Here is a 19,010-nt window from a genome sequence, read left to right as displayed (position 1 = left end):
AAAATCAGTGTCTTACTTTTCAAGGAAATAGCCTTTAAGAGTCCAGTGGGTTGGGCGGTGCCTATGGCTCAATGAATAGGGAGCCGGCTCCATATACTGGAGGTAGTGGGTTCAAACCCAGCCCTGGCCAAAAACTACAAAAAAAAAAAACAAGAGTCCAATGGGTCTCCTCCTAGTTAGAAGAGATGGATAAAAATGATAACTAAAGACAGGAAATGTATTTATTTTTGTGATGACAAAATATTTGTCTTTCCTGATGGCATGTTTATCATGAAAAATTTGTGGCCCTCTGTGTGATACTTGAAGCACAGGGATTGCAGAGAACAATCTCTGCTCGGGATACCTTGCTCCCAATTCATATGCCCAATGGTGTTTCATAAAATGTTTCCATGAGACCAAAAAAATGAGAGTTGATGAAATTTATTAATCAACTAATCCACTGCAAGATAATTAAGATAAGATAATTTAAAATGTTGTACTCAAGGATGAAATTCTGAATTTTAGTTAAGGACTTCATATCTATTATCTTCATATTTAAGGAAATAAAATTTAAGTGCAGCTAGCTATTCTAATCAGTTTCTGAGATATTGGTTAGTTGAGTAATACAAAACATGAGTGTTAGAATAATAGTAGCTGAAAAAAACTGTAATCAAACTTACCCCAATAGTTGCATTATTTCAATTAACTTAATCTCTACTTTTTCCTTATTCATCAATGCTAAGGCTATATTGCATGTAAGAATCTTAAATTCTATAGCACTGTAGAAGCCAAGTCCAGGATAAATGACTGAGGTTTCTGCCCTCTGGAACTTTTCTTTTGTGTGTGTTCTAACAATTTATTTTTTTATTAAATCATAGCTGTCTACATTAATGCAATCATGGGGTACAATGTGCTGGTTTTATATATTATTTGAAATATTTTCATCGAACTGGTTAACATAGCCTTCATGGCATTTTCTTAGTTATTGTGTTCAGACATTGATATTCTGCATTTAGTAAGTTTCACCTGTAACCTTCTAAGATGCACCAAGGTGTAGTCCCACCAATTACCCTCCCTCCACCCATCCTCCCCCTCCCCTCCCCTCCCTTGCCTCTTTCCCCATATTCTTTCAACCCAGGATCCTGTATCCAACTAAACTGAGTTTCCTTTATGATGGAAAAATTAAATACTTTAATGACATTCACATGTTGGAGAAATTTGCCATAACTAAACCAGCTCTCCAGGATATTCTCGGACCTATCCTCCATAATGACCAGTGCAATCCTCCACCACAAAAGTAAACTCACTCAGAAACTTTTGATCAAATTCCAACTTCCACAGTGGTGAAAGGATTAAAAATGTCCACTGGTCTTTCAAAAAACTCGATACCCAAAATTCTACCAGGCTTATCAATATTCTCAATTAATGTGAATGGCTTAAATTGTCCTCTAAAGAGGCACAGGCTGGCTGACTGGATACAAACACTCAGGCCAAATATCTGCTGCATACAAGAATCTCATCTTACCTTAAAATATAAATATAGACTCAGGGTGAAGGGATGGTCATCTATATTCCAGGCAAATGGAAAGCAGAAAAAACAGGTGTTTCAATTTTATTTGCAAATACAATAGGCTTTAAACCAAGAAAAGTAAGGAAGGATAAGGATGGTCACTTCATATTTGTTAACGCCAATACTCAACATGATGAGTTTTCAATTATTAATATTTATGCACCCAACCAAAATGCACCTCAATTTATAAGAGAAACTCTAACAGACACGAGCAACTTGGTTTCCTCCAGCTCCATAGTAGTCAGAGATTTTAACACTCCTTTGACAGTGTTGGATAGATCCTCCAATAAGAAGCTGAGCAAAGAAATTTTAAATTTAAACTTAACCATTCAACATTTGGATTTAACAGACACCTAACATTTCATCCTAACAAAACTAAATACACATTCTTCTCATCAGCCCATGGAACATACTACAAATCGATCACATCTTAGGTCACAAATCTAAACTCAGCAAATTTAAAAGAATAGAAATTATTCCTTGCATCTTCTCAGACCATCATGGAATAAAAGTGGAACTCAGTAACAATAGGAATCTGTATACTCATGCAAAAACATGGAAGCTAATTAATCTTATGCTGAAGAATGTCTGGGTCACAGACAAGATTAAGAAGGAAATCACCAAATTTTTGGAACAAAACAAAAATGAAGACACAAATTATCAACATTGAATGGCAAATCGCTCTTTTGGATTACCTAGGACTTATAGATAACCATTATACTAAGGATAAAAGAATTCTATTTCTTAAAAGAACTAATTGGATATTACCAAAAATTATTAAAGAACATCCTTTAGATAATGCTCTTAATTTTATACTGATGCTAACAATCTGGGATACCTCAAAGGCAGTCCTAAGAGGGAAATTTATAGGACTGCAAGCCTTCCTCAAAAGAATGGAAAGAGAGGAACTTAGCAACTTAATGGGACATCTCAAGCAATTGGAAAAAGAAGAACAATCCAATCTCAAACCCAGCAGAAGAAAATAAATAACCAAAATTAGAGCAGAATTAAATGAAATTGAAAACAAAAGAATTATACAACAGATCAATCAATCAAAAAGTTGGAACTTTTCTGAATAAGTTGCTTTCCTCCTCCACTTGACAATCTTTTAAATAGTTGAAGACTAAAATATCCTCTTGTCTTTTCTCCTTTGGGTTAAACATGCCTAGTTAAAGTCCTTTCCAGTAAAGTCCTTTCCTTTACTATTTCCAGTAAATATGATTTCCAGGCTAGTTACCTGTTGACTTGCCCTCAATCCAACAAGACACATTAAACATTTTCTGAACAAATACCTGGTGAGAAACCCAGAGCCACGTGTCAGGAAGTGCCGGCCCCTGCCCTCAGGAAGCCTGCAATTTAGGAGGCCATGTACACCCTTGCCAGTGACTTCCCTCTGTCCTGCCTGTGGGTATCTCTGTTACACCACTCAACTCACTGGGTGATAATAATCTTCTCATTTATTTACATACCCAGATTATGAAACCCTAGATCTCTGAGGCTTAGCACCATGTCAAACTCAAATTGTGTTTATTGGGTGTTCTTTATATATAATTTCAATGTAAGACATAGTACAATGTGAGCCATGAACAAGGTGCTGCAGGGACATTAGGAGAAGAATGTGCTCTAAGCTCTGAAGAATCACAACTCCACTCCCCAGTTTTCCAAGGGCCTTCTCAGAATGAAATTAAGACCTTAGGAAGATGCATTACAGGAAGAATCATATTCTTATGTCTTTTTTCTTAGATGTTGTATATGTCTTAAATATAGCTGGGATATGAGTTCATGAAGATACATTAAACTATTATCTCTAGGATATGGAGAAAAGGGACCACTTCTACACCACTGGTGGGGATGCAAACTAATACATTCCTTTTGAAAAGATGTTTGGAGAACACTTGGAGATCTAAAAATAGACCTGCCATTTGATCCTACAATTCCTCTACTATCCAGAAGACCAAAAATCACATTATAACAAAGATATTTGTACCAGATTGTTTATTGCAGCCAAATTCATAATTGCTAAATCATAGAAGAAGCCCAAGTGCTCATTGACCCACAAATAGATTAATAAATTGTGGTACATGTACACTATGGAATATTATGCAGCCTTAAAGAAAGATGGAGACTTTACCTCTTTCATGTTTACATGGATGGAGCTGGAACATATTCTTCTTAGCAAAGTATCTCAAGAATGGAAGAAAAAGTATCCAATGTACTCAGCTCTACTATGAAACTAATTTATAGCTTTCATATGAAAGCTATAACCCAATTATAACCTAAGAATATGGAGAAAGGGGAAAGAGAGGGGAGGGGAGGGGGGAGGATGGGTAGAGGGAGGGTAATTGGTGGGACCACACCTACGGTGCATCTTACAAGGGTACATGTGAAACTTAGTAAATGTAGAATATAAATGTCTTAACATAATAACTAAGAAAATGCCAGGAAGGCTATGTTAACCAGTGTGATGAAATTATGTCAAAAATATGTCAAATATGTCTATAAAACCAGTGTATGGTGCCCCATAATTGCATTAATGTACACGGCTATGATTTAATAATAAAAAAAGTTAAACTATTATCTCTAATTTTGTGGTTATTTGAAAATGCCCATTAAATAAATTTAAGGGAAAAAAATCCCACCAAGGAACATATGGAATATTTTAAAATATGTTAAGAAGAAATATCATCCATGATCTCAGTACCACAACTGTGGACATAATATGTCTTAGAAAGTACTTATTTGGAAAGATTGTTCAATAAGCTATGAACCTATATAACTTGCACATATTCCTCACTTATCCATCTTCAATTGATTATTTATACTTTATAATTTTGGCAAACTAATATTAGTATAAAATGTACTTTCATAGTAATTTTTTACATACGATGAAAATTAAGCAAAATGATTGAACATCTATTAGCTTCACATCACAAGGTATTGGGTCAGTGAGTAGGGTTTTGTATGTGCAGAAATATGCAATTTTAAAATTAACTGTAAAGATTTTCTATTCTTGAAGGTCACAATATAGACAGTTTACCCTTGCAGAAAAATACATCACTTTGTATGACCAACGGATAGAATAAATAGCTAGAAAGATAAAAACTGTAAAACAGTAAAATGTAAGGAACCAACAGAGGGAAACTGAGGGACATGGCAGAAAGGAGTGGAGAGTTTGTCTGTTTTGATGACCATTGTGGGAGCAGGTAACAGACTGACATCAGCTAACTTTGGCTCAGAGGCTATCTGCCTAGAGAGATCACGACAGTGTTTTTGGCAGAAACTGAAACAGAAAATCAGAAAAAGGATGCAAGTAGGAGTTTTGGCTACTTGTATATGTTCTTATAGGGGCCAGAGCATGCTGACCTGGTCACCTGTCAGTCTGCAATGCCCTGAGCGCCTACAGGTGTGTTTCCCTCTCACACATAGAAAGGATAATAAGTAAGAGCTAGTTATAGGAAGGAAAAGAAGAAATACCACATGGAAACCTTGCTCCTTAATATACTTACTGTGTGTGTGTGTGGTGTTCATAAATATAATATGTTCTTTGATGCAAGGGGAACCCCCATTTCTCTCCATATAAAAGGAGAATCAGTTGTAGTTATTACTACTTTAAGATGTCTAAATCACTACACTTTTGTCTCATGGGCAAGGTCCCCCTCAAAGAGGCTGTTACCTCTTTTTTTCCAGTTGATTATTTCACATCCCCATAAAACTGGTTCTAGGTGGACAAGTCTTCTCCTGCACACTCCTCCTCACCCCCATCTTGTTCATGTTTGCTTCCATGTCTTTTTTCCAAGGAATTTACTCTAATTATGACACTATGTCCTCGACTTTTCTGATCCTATTTAAATTCTTCCATCCTTCTGTCCTGGTTCAAGTCCAGTATTATACTTGTTGTTTGTTTCTTTGCCTTATTGACTCCCAAGAGTACAAGGAAACAAGATACTACTGTCTATAGTCTATTGGACGGATGTAGATTACGGGTATAAACTACTTCAAATTACTTCCTTTTCATCTCAATGTCTCTTTATGGTAGTAGATTCACTTTTTTTTTTTTTTTTTTTGAGACAGAGCCTCAAGCTGTCATCCTGGGTAGAGTGCTGTGGCATCACCGCTCACAGCAACCTCCAACTCCTGGGCTCAGGAGTGATTCTCCTGCCTCTGCCTCCCAAGTAGCTGGGACTACAGGTGCCCGCCACAATGCCTGGCTATTTTTTGGTTGCGGCCGTCATTGTTGTTTGGCGGGCCCAGGCTGGATTCGAACCCACCAGCTCAGGTGTATGTGGCTGGCGCCTTAGCCACTTGAACCACAGGCACCGAGCTGGTAGTATATTCACTTATCTCATTCTCTCTTCCAGCTCTTAAAAAAAAAGGTGTCAGTTGCCAGAGACAGCTGGCCCATCTACCCAGCCTAAATCCTTGCTGTGTAATTAAGTGCTGAAAGGGAGAACGTGGAAGGAGAGTGGCAGCCTGCACTGGGAGAGCACTGAGATATGAGTCATAAGACCTGGACTTTAGCTCGGGCTCAGGTCATTTTCAGTACCGCGATGCTTGTCAAGGTCCTTGCTCTTTGGGTGTTCTTTACAATTCTCCCCAGCCTAAAATTTAAAGAATAACAGATTCAACCCTGCTATCCTAGCTTTTTCTTTTCTTCTAACAACAAATGTCCAAATGTTTGTCCTGATTTGTTGTCTTCACGTGTCATCATCTTTCCATTTCTCAACCTGGTAACTTGGCTTTGGTTTATAGCACAAAATCCTAAGTCTTTGCAGCTTCTCTGCTTTACATCTCTGGAAGGCTGCTGATCTCTAAACTCTGTGTATCTCCTAGTTCTCCTCCTGGTTTTAATACATTTGCTCACCTCGGCATCCTGTAAAAATTATTGAACCCCTCCCCTGTTCCAGTGACCGTGCATGTGCTGGCATAGTCCTGCTCCTATGTTTGTATTGCATTGTGCCTACTGGCAAAGACAGATGTTGCTCAAACAACCCCACACATAAGTGCAACGTTCTAGCCATCATAAGAGCTGTGAATGAGAGGAACGTTGTGCTGGAGAACACTTCATAGGAGGATTTGGTCCAGTCTTGTTTGTTCTTTGAGGACTTGACAGTTGACTAATACCTGAAGTATGAGTAGAATGAAGGTAGGGAAGGAGGAGGTTGGGGAGAATGGTGTCCCTGTTGGAGGAAATAGTGAAGTTCAGGAGCAGAAGAAGTCTAGCACATGTCAAGATTTTAAAGAGGGTAGGCATAAAATGTGGAGAGATTGATACAATCAGAAAAAGGAGATAGAGGCGAGACCATGCCAGTCCTGAGAATCCACATGAGAGGGTCTGTCTTTAAATCAATGGGGAGACGTTGCTGTAAGTGTTTGGGGGGAGGGCAGGTGGTGAGTGTGTGGGTGTGGCTGAGAAGATCTCTGTGGCTGAAGTGTGAAGACTGGAGAAATGGATTGCAGAAGAGATGCTGTTAAGACAAGGCTGCACTTATCCAGGCGACGGATGATGTTTGCATGGTGGGGATGGAGAAAAGCAGCAGGCAGATGCAGGAGGCAGAGCATGAACCTGGCAGGTCCTGATGGTAGCCGGATAAGGAAGGGGGTGTGTTCTTGGTAGCCCCTCGGTTTCTGGCTGATGGGGAGTGGCCAGTTCCCAGCTGCTTCTCCACTTGATCCCCAAGTGTGGGTGCTCCTCATTGTGTCAACGCCATCTCATCTACATTCTCTCCCTTGGTGCCTCTTTAATTTTCACACTTACAATCCCTGTTCTACAAGATGTCACCCAAACCTACAATGCTGTTTACTCCAGATCACAGACTGGTGGCCCACTTGGCAGATATTTATGTTTTGTTTACCCTATGGTTTGAATTAAAGAAGTAGGAATGTATAGAAGATTTCAAAATCAGAAGCTTTCACATAAAAATCTCCACTTGAAACTCTTCAAACAATTGGAAGCTCCATAAACACAGGGCCTGTCATGCCTCATGTCAACTGCTGGTCAGACAGCTGAGCCTGTTAACTAAGCAAGTGTTTTCTTCTGTGCTGTGGTCCCTGACATCTTGGCACCTGCCCACCACATCCACTGAGGTCTTGTTTGGCCACTCTGGGCATTAGCCTTTAAACTTCAATTTTAGTCCAGTCACCTCAGAATGTAGAACACATATCCACTGCTAAAAACTGGACCAGGCATGGTGCCTCATGCCTGTAATCCTAGTACTCTGGGAGGCCAAGGCAGGTGGATTGCTTAAGCTCAGGAGTTTGAGCCAGCCTGAGCAAGAGTTAGACCTCCATATCTACTAAAAATAGAAAAATCATCTGGCATTGTGGTGGGCACCTATAGTCCCAGCTACTTGGGAGACTGAGGCAAGAAGATCTCTTGAGCTCAAAATTTGAGGTTGCTGTGAGCTATGACACTACAGCACTCTACCATGGGTGACCAAGTGAGACTCTGTCTCAAAAAAAAAAAAAAAAGCTGACTATAGCTGTGTCAAAATCCCACCATCTTTTCACTCTTATACTGAATTGTGCTATCACTGAACTTTACCATCCTATCATTTGGCAGTTAGTACTGTAGCAACTGCTTTTTTTGTTTTTTAGACAGAGTATCAAGCTGTTGCCTTAGGTAGAGAACTGGGGAGTCACAGCTCACAGCAACCTCTAACTCTTGGGTTCAAGCGATCCTCTTGCCTCGGGTTTTTCTATTTTTAGTAGAGACAGGGTCTTGCTTTTGCACAGGCTGGTCTGGAACTCCTGAGCTCAAGCGATCCAGGCTCCTGCCTCAGCCTCCCAGAGAGCTAGGATTACAGGCGTGAGCCACCAGGCCTGACCTGCTATAACAACTGTTAAGCCAATGTGTATGACCAGTTGTTTCTTTAAATATTGGGGGAATTTTATGTGTACACATTTAAATTCCTTACGGTACAGCTTATTATTTACTAACATAAAAATCATGTATATTTCATATTATTATGAAGAGTCCAAATGTTACTATATAAAAGCTTGCTCATTTTGCCTTTTGTTTTTCTTTGTAATTTTCTTCTAGAGCTCTTAGAACGATCTTTAGCCCTTTTAAACAAAAGTCAACAACTCACTGAGTTCATAGAAAAATTCAAATGTGATGGACCGAATGTGAATCCCGAGTTGATTCAGGAAGCTCATAGCAGCTGTCTGAAGATCGACAGCCTCCTTGAACTTCTGCAAGACAGGAGACGGGGATTAGACAAGTGCCTGAAGCAACAGCAGCAAGAACTGGGTCAGGTTCTGCAGATGTGCCAGTGGGACCAGCAAGAAAAGCAGGTAACTCCGAGGGGCATGGGAGGATGTCCTGGCCCTGGCCGAGAGTCGTTATGTAGATTACTCACGCCATGTGACATGTTCAGTCTTCATGGCCAAATCCTTTGGTCTTTGTTCCAAGGCCTTTCATCCAAACTACCATGTTGTTTTCACAAGTAAGTAATATTCAAAAAAAAATTTATTTTCTTTCATTGTAATATTGATTTTCCAACTGAAAGAACACCCACGGGTAGTTTGGAAAGGACGGTGCCCTGTTGTTGGATTCTCATTTCCTTCCAGCTCACTACTTTTAGACACATTTCTTTAAAATTCTGAATGTTAATTGCAATTTTCTTGGAAGTTGGATAGACATTATGGTGCTGAATTTTACTAGATTACTGCTAACATCATTTAAAAAAAAAAAAAGTCTGTCAGCCCAAAATAGAGATAATGTTGTTAGAAGAGTAATCTGGGGCCAGTGAAGAAATATGAGCTTGGCCTATGGCTGATGCTGAGTGGACAGCGGGCTTTAGGGGCTGACGGGGCTCCTGAGAGCTCATTACTCAAGCAGCAGGCACAGTGCTGATGGGTTGTTAGCATGCCTGCATACATTCCTTCCACCCTGATCATTTCAAGGTAAGAGCCGACAGAACTCTCTTTACAAACCCCCCAACTCAAATAAATGGGATATTTATTGCAACATTTCTGATTGCCACAATCCCAGACTCAAATCTATACAGATTAAGTGGAAGAATTTTTTTTTTTTTTATTGTTGGGGATTCATTGACGGTACAATAAGCCAGGTTACACTGATTGCAATTGTTAGATAAAGTCCCTCTTGCAATCATGTCTTGCCCCCGTAAAGTGTGACACACAACAAGGCTCCACCCCCCTCCCTCCGTCCCTCTTTCTGCTTAAGTGGAAGAAATTTTTAAGGAGATATGATGCAGAGAGTGGTCTGCTGGTGTTGTGCCTCTGTGGGTTTGGTTCAATGTATAATGATATCCATCATTACAGTATCATAAAGAATGTTTCTACTGCATTACAACCCCTCTGTGCTCTGCCTGTTCATTGCTCCTTCCCCCACTGAGTTTTTCACTGTCTCCATAGTGATGCCCTTTCCAGAATGTCACAGTTAGAATCATGCAGCAGTAGCCTTTCCAGATTGGCATTTCTCACTTAGGAACATGCATTTAAATTTCCTCCGTGCTGTTTCATGACTTGGTAGTTCATTTCTCTTTAGTGCTGAATAATATTCCATCATCTGGATGTACCACAGTTTGTCCACCCCCTCACCTAATGAAAGACATCTTGATTGCTTATGAATAAAGTGGTTAGAAACCACCATGTGAAGCTTTTTGTATCGATGTAAGTTTTCAGTTCATTTGGGCAAATAACTAAGGAGCGTGATTACTGGATCACATGGTAAGAATATGTTTAGTTGTTTTTTTATTGTTTGGAGTTCATTGAAGGTACAAAGAATTAGGTTGCACTTATTGCATTTGTTAGGTAAAGTCCCTCTTATACTTGTGTCCCACCCCCAAGAGGTATGTCACACACTGTGATCCCCACAGTGTGTGACCCCCTCCCTCTCCCCACTCCCTGGTTCCCCTACCCCCCACCTTGAATTGATTTGAGTTTTTCTTTTATGAGGATATTAGATCTTATGTTAGAACTCAATTCTAATATGAAGCCAGTAGAAATCTAATATATGTTTAGTTTTTTTAAAGAAACTGCTGTCATCAGAAGTGACTGTATTTTGTATTCTCATCAGCAATGGTGAGATTTCCCATTGCTCTGTGTCTTTACCAGCATTTGGTGTTGTCAGTGTTCTGTATTTTGGCCACATTAATAGGCATATGGTGTTATCTTATTGCTGTATTTATGCACCTCATCTTTAAATTGGGAACAACACTTAACTCACAGAGTGGTTCTATGGATTAAAGGAAATATGTGTAAAATATGTAGGCATAATGCCTAGCATTTTAAAAGGTACTTAATAAATGTTAGTTTCCTTACCCTCCCTCCATTGATTAAGCCTTACAATTTATGGATTCTTTCTCATCCAACCCAGGTTCTTTCCCCTGGGTTTAGCATTACTATTGTTATATGTGTTGGAGTCTCCTAATTCTGTTTAGTTGTCAGAGGCTGTGATAGCCATGGCCAGGCTTTAAGACACACATTCGTAGCTAGGAGAATAAGGCTTCCACTCAGATGCCATTCCTACCAGTCCTTGAACCAAACTTAATTTAGTTATAATTAGAAGAATAAAATTTTAAATATAATCAGTCAATAAGTAAGGTAGTTGTTTCCTTAAAATAACATTTAGACTCTTAATGTTAAAAATCCCATGTTACGTTTTTTCACACTCACGTTGGCTGGAATAATTAATATGGGTATCTGTTGTCTCTTCATTCTTGTAAGAGCACAGATTTGGGGGCCGGACTATTGTCTGGGCTCAAATCCTTTCTCTACCACCTACTACCTGAGCAAACAAGAAATCATTTTATCTCCATGAAATTCAGTTTTCTGTAAAAATGTGGATAATCATGGCACTACCTCAAAGTGTTATTAAGACGATCCTATGAGTCAGTATATGTCAAGTGATTGGAACAGTCCCTGGCACCGAGTAACTGCTGTCTTCGTATTAGCAACTGTTGCATATTACATACTGTCCAATGCTGAGCCCCTCTACCATCAGGCTCAAGTGAAGACTGGTCTTGGATTAAAGGCCAGTGTCACTATTTATTTTCAGTTCACAGGATATGATCAAATAAATGTCACTTTTATAATCTTAACAGTCATCTTTGTTCAATGGGCACTGGAATAACAGTTTAAAACAAAAAGATACTCGTATTTCTTCCTGCTTGTGACTTAATGCTCATTGGTTAAGAATGTAGTGATCACTCTCCTTGCAAATGATTTCCGCTAGCATTTTGCCACACTGCCTCCTTCTAGACTTAGACAAGCACGAGCGTTGTCACAGGCACACCCACATTTACTGAAGAAACAACTAAACACACAAAAACTAATGGGATTAACCTATAACTCCTGTATGATAACCTAATTTTTATTAAACTGAACAAATCATAGACATATTCTTATGTGAAAAGTACAATAAGTAATTTTAATGAGTATATAGTAATACACGTTATATTCTGCTATTTGAATGTAACAATATCTTTAACAATCATTTAAACAATATCTTTATGAAGAAGTAGAATCTCTTCAGTTTCTTCGTATTATAAACAATAATCAATGCTTGCTATGTTGATAATGATGTGAACCAGGAAACATTTTAAAGTCCAGATAGGTATAAATATAAATGATCTTACCTGAGTTCCTGAGTTTTTCTAAATGTTTTATTCTAAAGTTTTGTTCATCCTACAATGGTAAAAAAAGACCACACTTGTGTCGCGGTTAGTTTGGGTTTTATGGTGGTAATGTAAGTGGATGATCCACCTGACAATTCCTGAACACTGTGGAGCCACGTTTTATTAGAGGGCAAAGATTTTTTGTCAGTTCTGTACTTACTTTAAGGGAACATAGAAACTGCCAAACTTTCTTAATAAAATATCAACTTTGTCAATCATGTTAACCACTTACAAGAAAAGGGAAATTAAGAGGAGAATTAGAACAAAAGTTACTGATGAATAATAATGTGGGTGTCTGAATATCTGATGTGTCTTTTCTCACAAGGGCTACTTACTAAAAGGTACATTTAACACTTCTCTAAGTGTATACGGTCTAGTGCTTTTGAACTATAGTAGTTCACCTAATTCTCCTTTGGAAAGGATATGAAGTGACCAGCATGGTGGCAACTTAAGATTTCCATCAAATGAGGAAAAAGAATAAATAAAAACCACATACATTTCTATCTTAATCGGGATGTGATGGTCTTGTAAACATAATCATAGCGAGTTCTTTCGGTATCATCTTGTTTCAGACGCAAAACGTGCCCTTGTTTCACATTTAAAGATGAGCAGCTGACCTTTCTTTTCAGCTCTAGCAGCATCTTCAGCATCTTATTTTACAGATAATCTGCTTCATTAATGAAAATAAGAAGCAGCTTGGAGTATTTTGTGCATAATTAATTATCCTGGCAAGAAGATTTATGAATGTAATTTTTCTCAATTGCTCCAATCAGGCATAAGTGAGACAAACAAATACATTAAACTAAGTTATTCCTGGTTTCTTTATCCAAGACAGTGTCAAGGATGTCTAGGAGAATGAAGACATGAGGGCAGACAATCTCTTTTTACTACCCAGATCACATCTACTTATAAGATACATGTCCTGGGAGCTAGGGGGTAGGGTACAAGGATAATAGAATTGACATATGGAAGGTCTCGTGGTTTTATAATTTGAGTACAAAGCATATCATGATTGTGCAATATATTCCTGGTTAACAGGCAGTTAAAATAATATCAGAGCTGACAGATATAAGCACAGCCTCTGGGCATCTTTCTTGTACTTGGTAGTCATCTGTAAGACTGGGTATGTGTAAACAGACACATTTATGTGTATTTTGTTTGTATGTAATGCCTCTTTCTAACTAGGATTTAGAGTTTGGATGATTAACAAGCTTAAATTAGTGTGAGATAGCATAGAGTGTGGTAAAGGTTTAAAAAAAATATTTCTTTGAAAATAGCTTTCAAACATTGGCTGGCATAAGACCTAAATAAGGGTTGAATTCGCTTAGTAATACTAGTATCCAATAGTTCTGTCCAGTAACATAAATGACTGTCTACCGACTTGTAGATTAAAATTTGTCTCAGAATTTCATTTTAGCACATGGGCTCTAAGTGCTCTAGAATTCTCCTGAGGACATTCCAGCAGTGATTGCAAAGTGTCTTGAAGTGTTTGTGGGGAAAAGCGATAGAAACTTCTTCTAACTGGAATGCATGCTGATCGTTATTGCTTTCAATGGCACTGTCGGTCAAAGGTATCAAAGGCATAGTGACGGAGGGACTCTGGGGCAGATGCACAGATATCAACTTGTTAGCTATGCAACATTGAGCCAGTTATTGGGCCTTGGTGCTTCAGTTTTCTTTTTTGTAAAATGAGGATAATAGTAACATGTGTGTTACCAAAATAAAGAAGATTATGGATTTGAAAATGTTTAGAGCACAGCTTTGCTCTAATGCTATTTCACTACCTGTTTTGGTGGCCACTTTCTGAGCTTTACCAGATAATCACTGGCTTATAAAATCTTACCTATTGGCCAGATCTCACACCAATTTGCTAAACCAGTAAGTGATCTTAGCTTTCTAAAATGTTCTGAGGGGGGAATAAGTAACATTTTATGGCTTGGTATCTAGCCTAGTTTATTCAAAACATGAGTTTATCTACCAGGTAAAGTTAAAAATCAGTTTTTCCCTCCATAACTTCTGTACCCTTTAGCAATTTCTTTAGCTCATTTACACTTATTATACCCAGTTTCCCCGAAAATAAGACATCCTCCGAAAATAAGACCTACTTACAGGAAAGATAAGACGTCCTCTGAAAATAAGACCTAGCGCATCTTTGGGAGCACACCTTAAAATAAGACACTGTTTACCCTGGGGGAACAGGGTAGTTTGTCACATTTTTATTTTATTTGGTTTGTCACTCTGTATACTGTTAAATTGAACTGATGGTTTAACATCATTTGATTAAGCCTCCAAATAAATTGATAAGAGGATGTGGGACACGTTCTGTGATCAAATTCAATCCCAGAAGCGATGTGTGTGTGCGTGCACGTGCACGTGTGTACTCCCTGGGGAAGACTCTGGGTTGTTCCCAGCCCTCGAACCCATTATTTGACAAACTATGTGCTCTGCACGCAGTATCTGCTAACCCCTGGCTGCCTGTGTCTCTCCTTCCACCTCTGAGCTCCTTTTCTTCTTCCTTGCCCAGGTGTTGGAGATTATCGGCTTTCCTTTTCTCCTCAGCACTGCTTATACCACACTGGCCAGGAGTGGGACTCACTCCCTACTCTTCCCTCATCCTCATGGTCCCCAAAGACTAGCCAAAAGGTCCAATGATTTTGTTAATGCATTTTACAGGGAGACTCATAAGGAAGCAAAATAAATAGCATACTTTAAAGGTGTTTAAACATTCTTTAAAATTGAACAATCATTTCTCCTCTCAGTATGATAGATTTAGACTCATTTTGACCAAAAATCAGGGGTTTAGGCCAGAACTTCAGTATGAAATCCACTAAGGTACATGACCTACAACCTGGAATGGTAATGTGAAAGTGTCAAACTTTGGTCCTACCTTTAAGTACCTTTGGTCTCTCTCTCTCTCTCTCCTCTTCCTTTCTCTCTCTCTCTTCCTCTCTCTCTCTCTCCTCTTAAACACACAGTGAGTTTAATTTGTCTTAGATCACTCAGGGTAGAATGCAGTGAATTTAATTGGTTTCAGCTCACTTACAGTGGATCTCTAAGTTTTACTGGGAACACCATGCCTTAGGTATCTTTGACAGGGCTGTGCATTGCCAAGACACTGAGCAGAGCTCTCTTTCCTTCCCCCCCCCCCAAAAAAAGACCTCCTTCCTCTGCTGGGGGCATTCTCCACAGTGAGTTGGAAGTAATGATGGAAATTAAATTTAGGTCCCAGTGGCTTTCATGCTACTGATTTTTTACCTTGAACTATACAACTTTCTACCATTAAGTAGTTAGAAGTAAAGTGCCTAGCTAGATACACAGAGTTGACAGCAGTGTTGGAAATCTTTATGTCATTTTTCTTGAAAGGTAAATTTGAGAGGAGGAATTGTATGTTAACATAAATCAAAATAATTAAATACATAAAACTATAATTCTAGACAAACAGAAATATTATATGTGAAGCTATGCTAAAGTAACTCAGTTCCAGAATACATCTAAAAATAGCGACTCAATCCGTGCATTTGCCTCATGACAATGCATGTTACCTTTCCTGCTGCCCACCAGCAGGAATCCTGGGATTTGAAAATTTGTTCATGGGGTACTAATCCTTTCATTAGACTCCAGTAATTCTCAAAGGGATCCCAAATAATACAAAGGAAAACTGTGAACACTGGCTTCCTAGAATCTGTGAGACTAAATCTAAATAATAACAGGCTATTAACTAACTCAGTTCCAGAATACATCTAAAAATTGACTCACTCCATGCATTTACCAGTAATTCTTCTTTCTTCACCTACCCAGGTCCTGAGGTACAAACATTAGCAACTTGGCGGTAGCGTCTTTCTAATATCCATTATCACCAAATAAAGAAAACGGATATTTGAAGTCTGGTTATTGCCCAGTTGAGTACAGAGCACATTTGACTGGATTGACTGACACAAAATGAAGACAACTGGTTTCCCTACTGTATAAAAGAAAATAAAACCCTTATGGAAGCTTGCATTCAAAATCAAATTAGACAATAGAACTGTCACCTGTGGCCATCAAAGATAATGGAAAACATTTCTGTATATGTGGGTGTTTTTGGTAATTGGAAGAGAGTCTGTCAAAAAGTCTTGGGTTAAAGAAGATAAATAACGTATGTCTTTTCTTGCACCTTTATCCGTCTTTTGTCTCTAATAGTAACTGGTTGTTTGGCAAGAGCTATTGGGCACACAGAAGGAAAATGAAAGTAATTTGTTGAGATTTTCATCTACCCTTAAGCATTTCTGTTAAGGTGGTTTGAATTGCTTATTCCTAGCTTGACTCTCCAGCCTGTCTGTAAATAAAGATGAAAAAATAAGACGCGATCTCAGATTGTAGAACAAATTGTAGAAAAAGAAACCGCTTCTGCAGGCAGTGGTTCGTGCCATTCCGAAGCGCGCCTCTGGGCTGCAGCCATTCACCTTTTTGCCACTTGCCTTATTTATCCTTGACCATCACAGAACATTTTCTACTGCTTGTGTTCCCCATCTTTCAGTCCTGGCTTGGGCATGTACTGTTTGGGAAGAGGATTCTTAGCCTGCGCCTGTTGTCACCTCTGCCTGCCTCTGGCCTCCTCCTCTCAGGCACTCCTGCTGCAGAACCCATCCACCAATCCATCTAATGCAGCTTTGCCATTGTCTCCCCCACTGTGTGATTGTACACGGGACCTACTTCCATGTCAGGATTAGGCAGTCCTGCAGTTTGGTCTTTATTTTAAGAATGTTCATAAACATAGCCTAATAAGAACCATTTCTTTTCTCTGGAATCCTTTGGATATGATAAGAAATAGGAATGCTGAATAGAAAAGCAAAAATAAATTCTAATGGTAGCATTTTGGGCCACACCTGTGGGACTTTCCATGTATTGATTGTGTGAACTCAGCCAACTTATTTCACCTGCCTGGATCTCAGTTTCCTCATCTGTTAAAAAAAAAATGTAAATCTGTCCTTGGAAGGTGTAAAGATTGGTAGAGGTGACGTAGTAACCTCCCTAGTGTAGTAGCTGACACCTCTCTGTGAAGGCAGGTTCATTTTTCTTACTAGCTTAACTATCAGCAGGGGTTTGAGGTGGGGGGGTGAGAGATCCAACAAGCAAAAACTCCTCTCCCTTGTCAGAGACTAAAGACCTTCAATTTCTCTCTTCCAATCTTCCCAATTTTTGGTACATTCCTGTATTACCTCTCCACCATGGATCTGCCGAGGAATGCTTAAGTCTTATCTAATCAAAGGTGCAGCTCCAGGAAGTGAGGAGAAGCCTCTCCTTTACCTTCTGCTTTCCCAAGCTACCATCATTTATTTAGCCAATAAATTAAGCCAATAAGCTTTGAAAGTGTCAATAGTTCCACTTCCTCAGCCCCCCCACTCAGTGGCCCGTAAATACTAACTGGTATCTTATCCCATTACTCTCTTGACTCTACTATTTTAAATTCTATTTAGCTAAAACTCGGTCCCTAAATGTACAGAACCATCCAATAATAATAATATAATGCAGGTCACATATGTGAGTTTTGCATTTTCTAGTGGCCACATTAAAAACGAAGTATTTAAACAGTAAAAATCCACATAAAAGTGAAAAACAATGACATTTTTTATTTAACCCAACATACATAAAATATTATTTCAATAGGTGATCAGAACTAACATTCTTATTTTTATACTAAGTCAATAAAATCTGTGGTGGAGCCTGTCTCAGTTTGGACTAGCCACATTTCAAGTACTCGAGAGCCACGTGTGGTTCACGGCTTCAATAGTGAACAGTGCAGGGCTCCACTATTTTTGTTTTCCTGCCATTCCTTTTTAACTGTATACACAGCTCCTTGTGCTCTTGATTGCTCCTTCTTTGCTGACTTTCCTTTCTTGCTAACTCTTGAAAATTTATGAAAAGTGCTACCCCCACCCCGCAACCCACCAGCCACCAAAAAGATCTGCCTCACTCCTTCTCTGCCTCCTTTCTACCTCCTCTGGGTACTGAGGAGCTAGAATGTCATGCCAACTTGATGGGATGACCAGGAACACATTGTTTTGGTCAAGCTGAAAGGTAGAATCTGGGAACAGAGAGCAAACGTCTTCTACCTGTCCTCTCTAATCCATCTCATGGCCCAGAACCCAGTTCCAGTGCATACTTCAAATGCCTTTTGTTCTTCCTTCCTTTCTTCATCCCCTCAACCCAGGGTTCATGTCTTTATACTTTTGCAGGGATCACATTCTACAGAAATGTCTTGACGGATCATTTATTGTACTTACCACTCAGGCTTTTGGAAAGCAGCTGATATAATTTAAAAGCTTACACAAAATGCACTTGGAATATCTGTGCAGCTGTCTGAAATGGCTACTCAAAGGACACAATGACTAATTTACTGGGTGGAAGAACGTTATGGTTGACATGCTCTTGATTATATAGGGTGTCTTATTTTAGCATCGGAAGGACTCAAAGCTTATTTTGTGTACATCCCCCCAGCATTCATGGCAAATGCGATCTCTGAGAGTTGCTCATGTGTGTGACTACCTTGTTAAAGAGCTATAACAGCAGCAGCACGATGATCTACTCACTTCTGAGTTTTGTACCAAGTGATTTTTACGTTTCTTTCCAAAGCACATCTGGTAGTAAGAGCGTGTAGTTCTAGACAGTCAGCATGCTTCAACAGGCGGTATGTGAACAGGATATATTGAACATTACCACAGTTCTCTAACCACATTCCCTTAAAGGGAACAATACTGCCTTACAGAAATAGTATCCTTTCGGAGTTGAAGTAGCACTTGCCAAATCTAGGAGATGAGGTCAGTAGTTGCTCTTTAAAA

At 39.1% G+C, this 19,010-nt stretch overlaps 1 protein-coding gene across 1 annotated transcript in view; it reads left to right on the top strand.

Annotated features, from left to right (window-relative positions):
• CCDC141 (coiled-coil domain containing 141) overlaps window positions 1-19,010 on the top strand; it is a 211,299-nt gene that overhangs the window by 57,089 nt on the left and 135,200 nt on the right. The window contains exon 6 of the mRNA XM_053598213.1: window positions 8,589-8,842. Within this exon, the coding sequence (XP_053454188.1) occupies window positions 8,589-8,842 (254 nt within the window). The remainder of the gene's footprint in view (window positions 1-8,588; window positions 8,843-19,010) is intronic.

Source organism: Nycticebus coucang, chromosome 7 (assembly GCF_027406575.1).
Source record: "Nycticebus coucang isolate mNycCou1 chromosome 7, mNycCou1.pri, whole genome shotgun sequence".
Taxonomy (NCBI): Eukaryota; Metazoa; Chordata; class Mammalia; order Primates; family Lorisidae; genus Nycticebus; species Nycticebus coucang.
The sequence above is the reverse complement of the archived record's forward strand: the minus strand, read 5'-3'. Positions and strand labels throughout refer to the sequence as shown.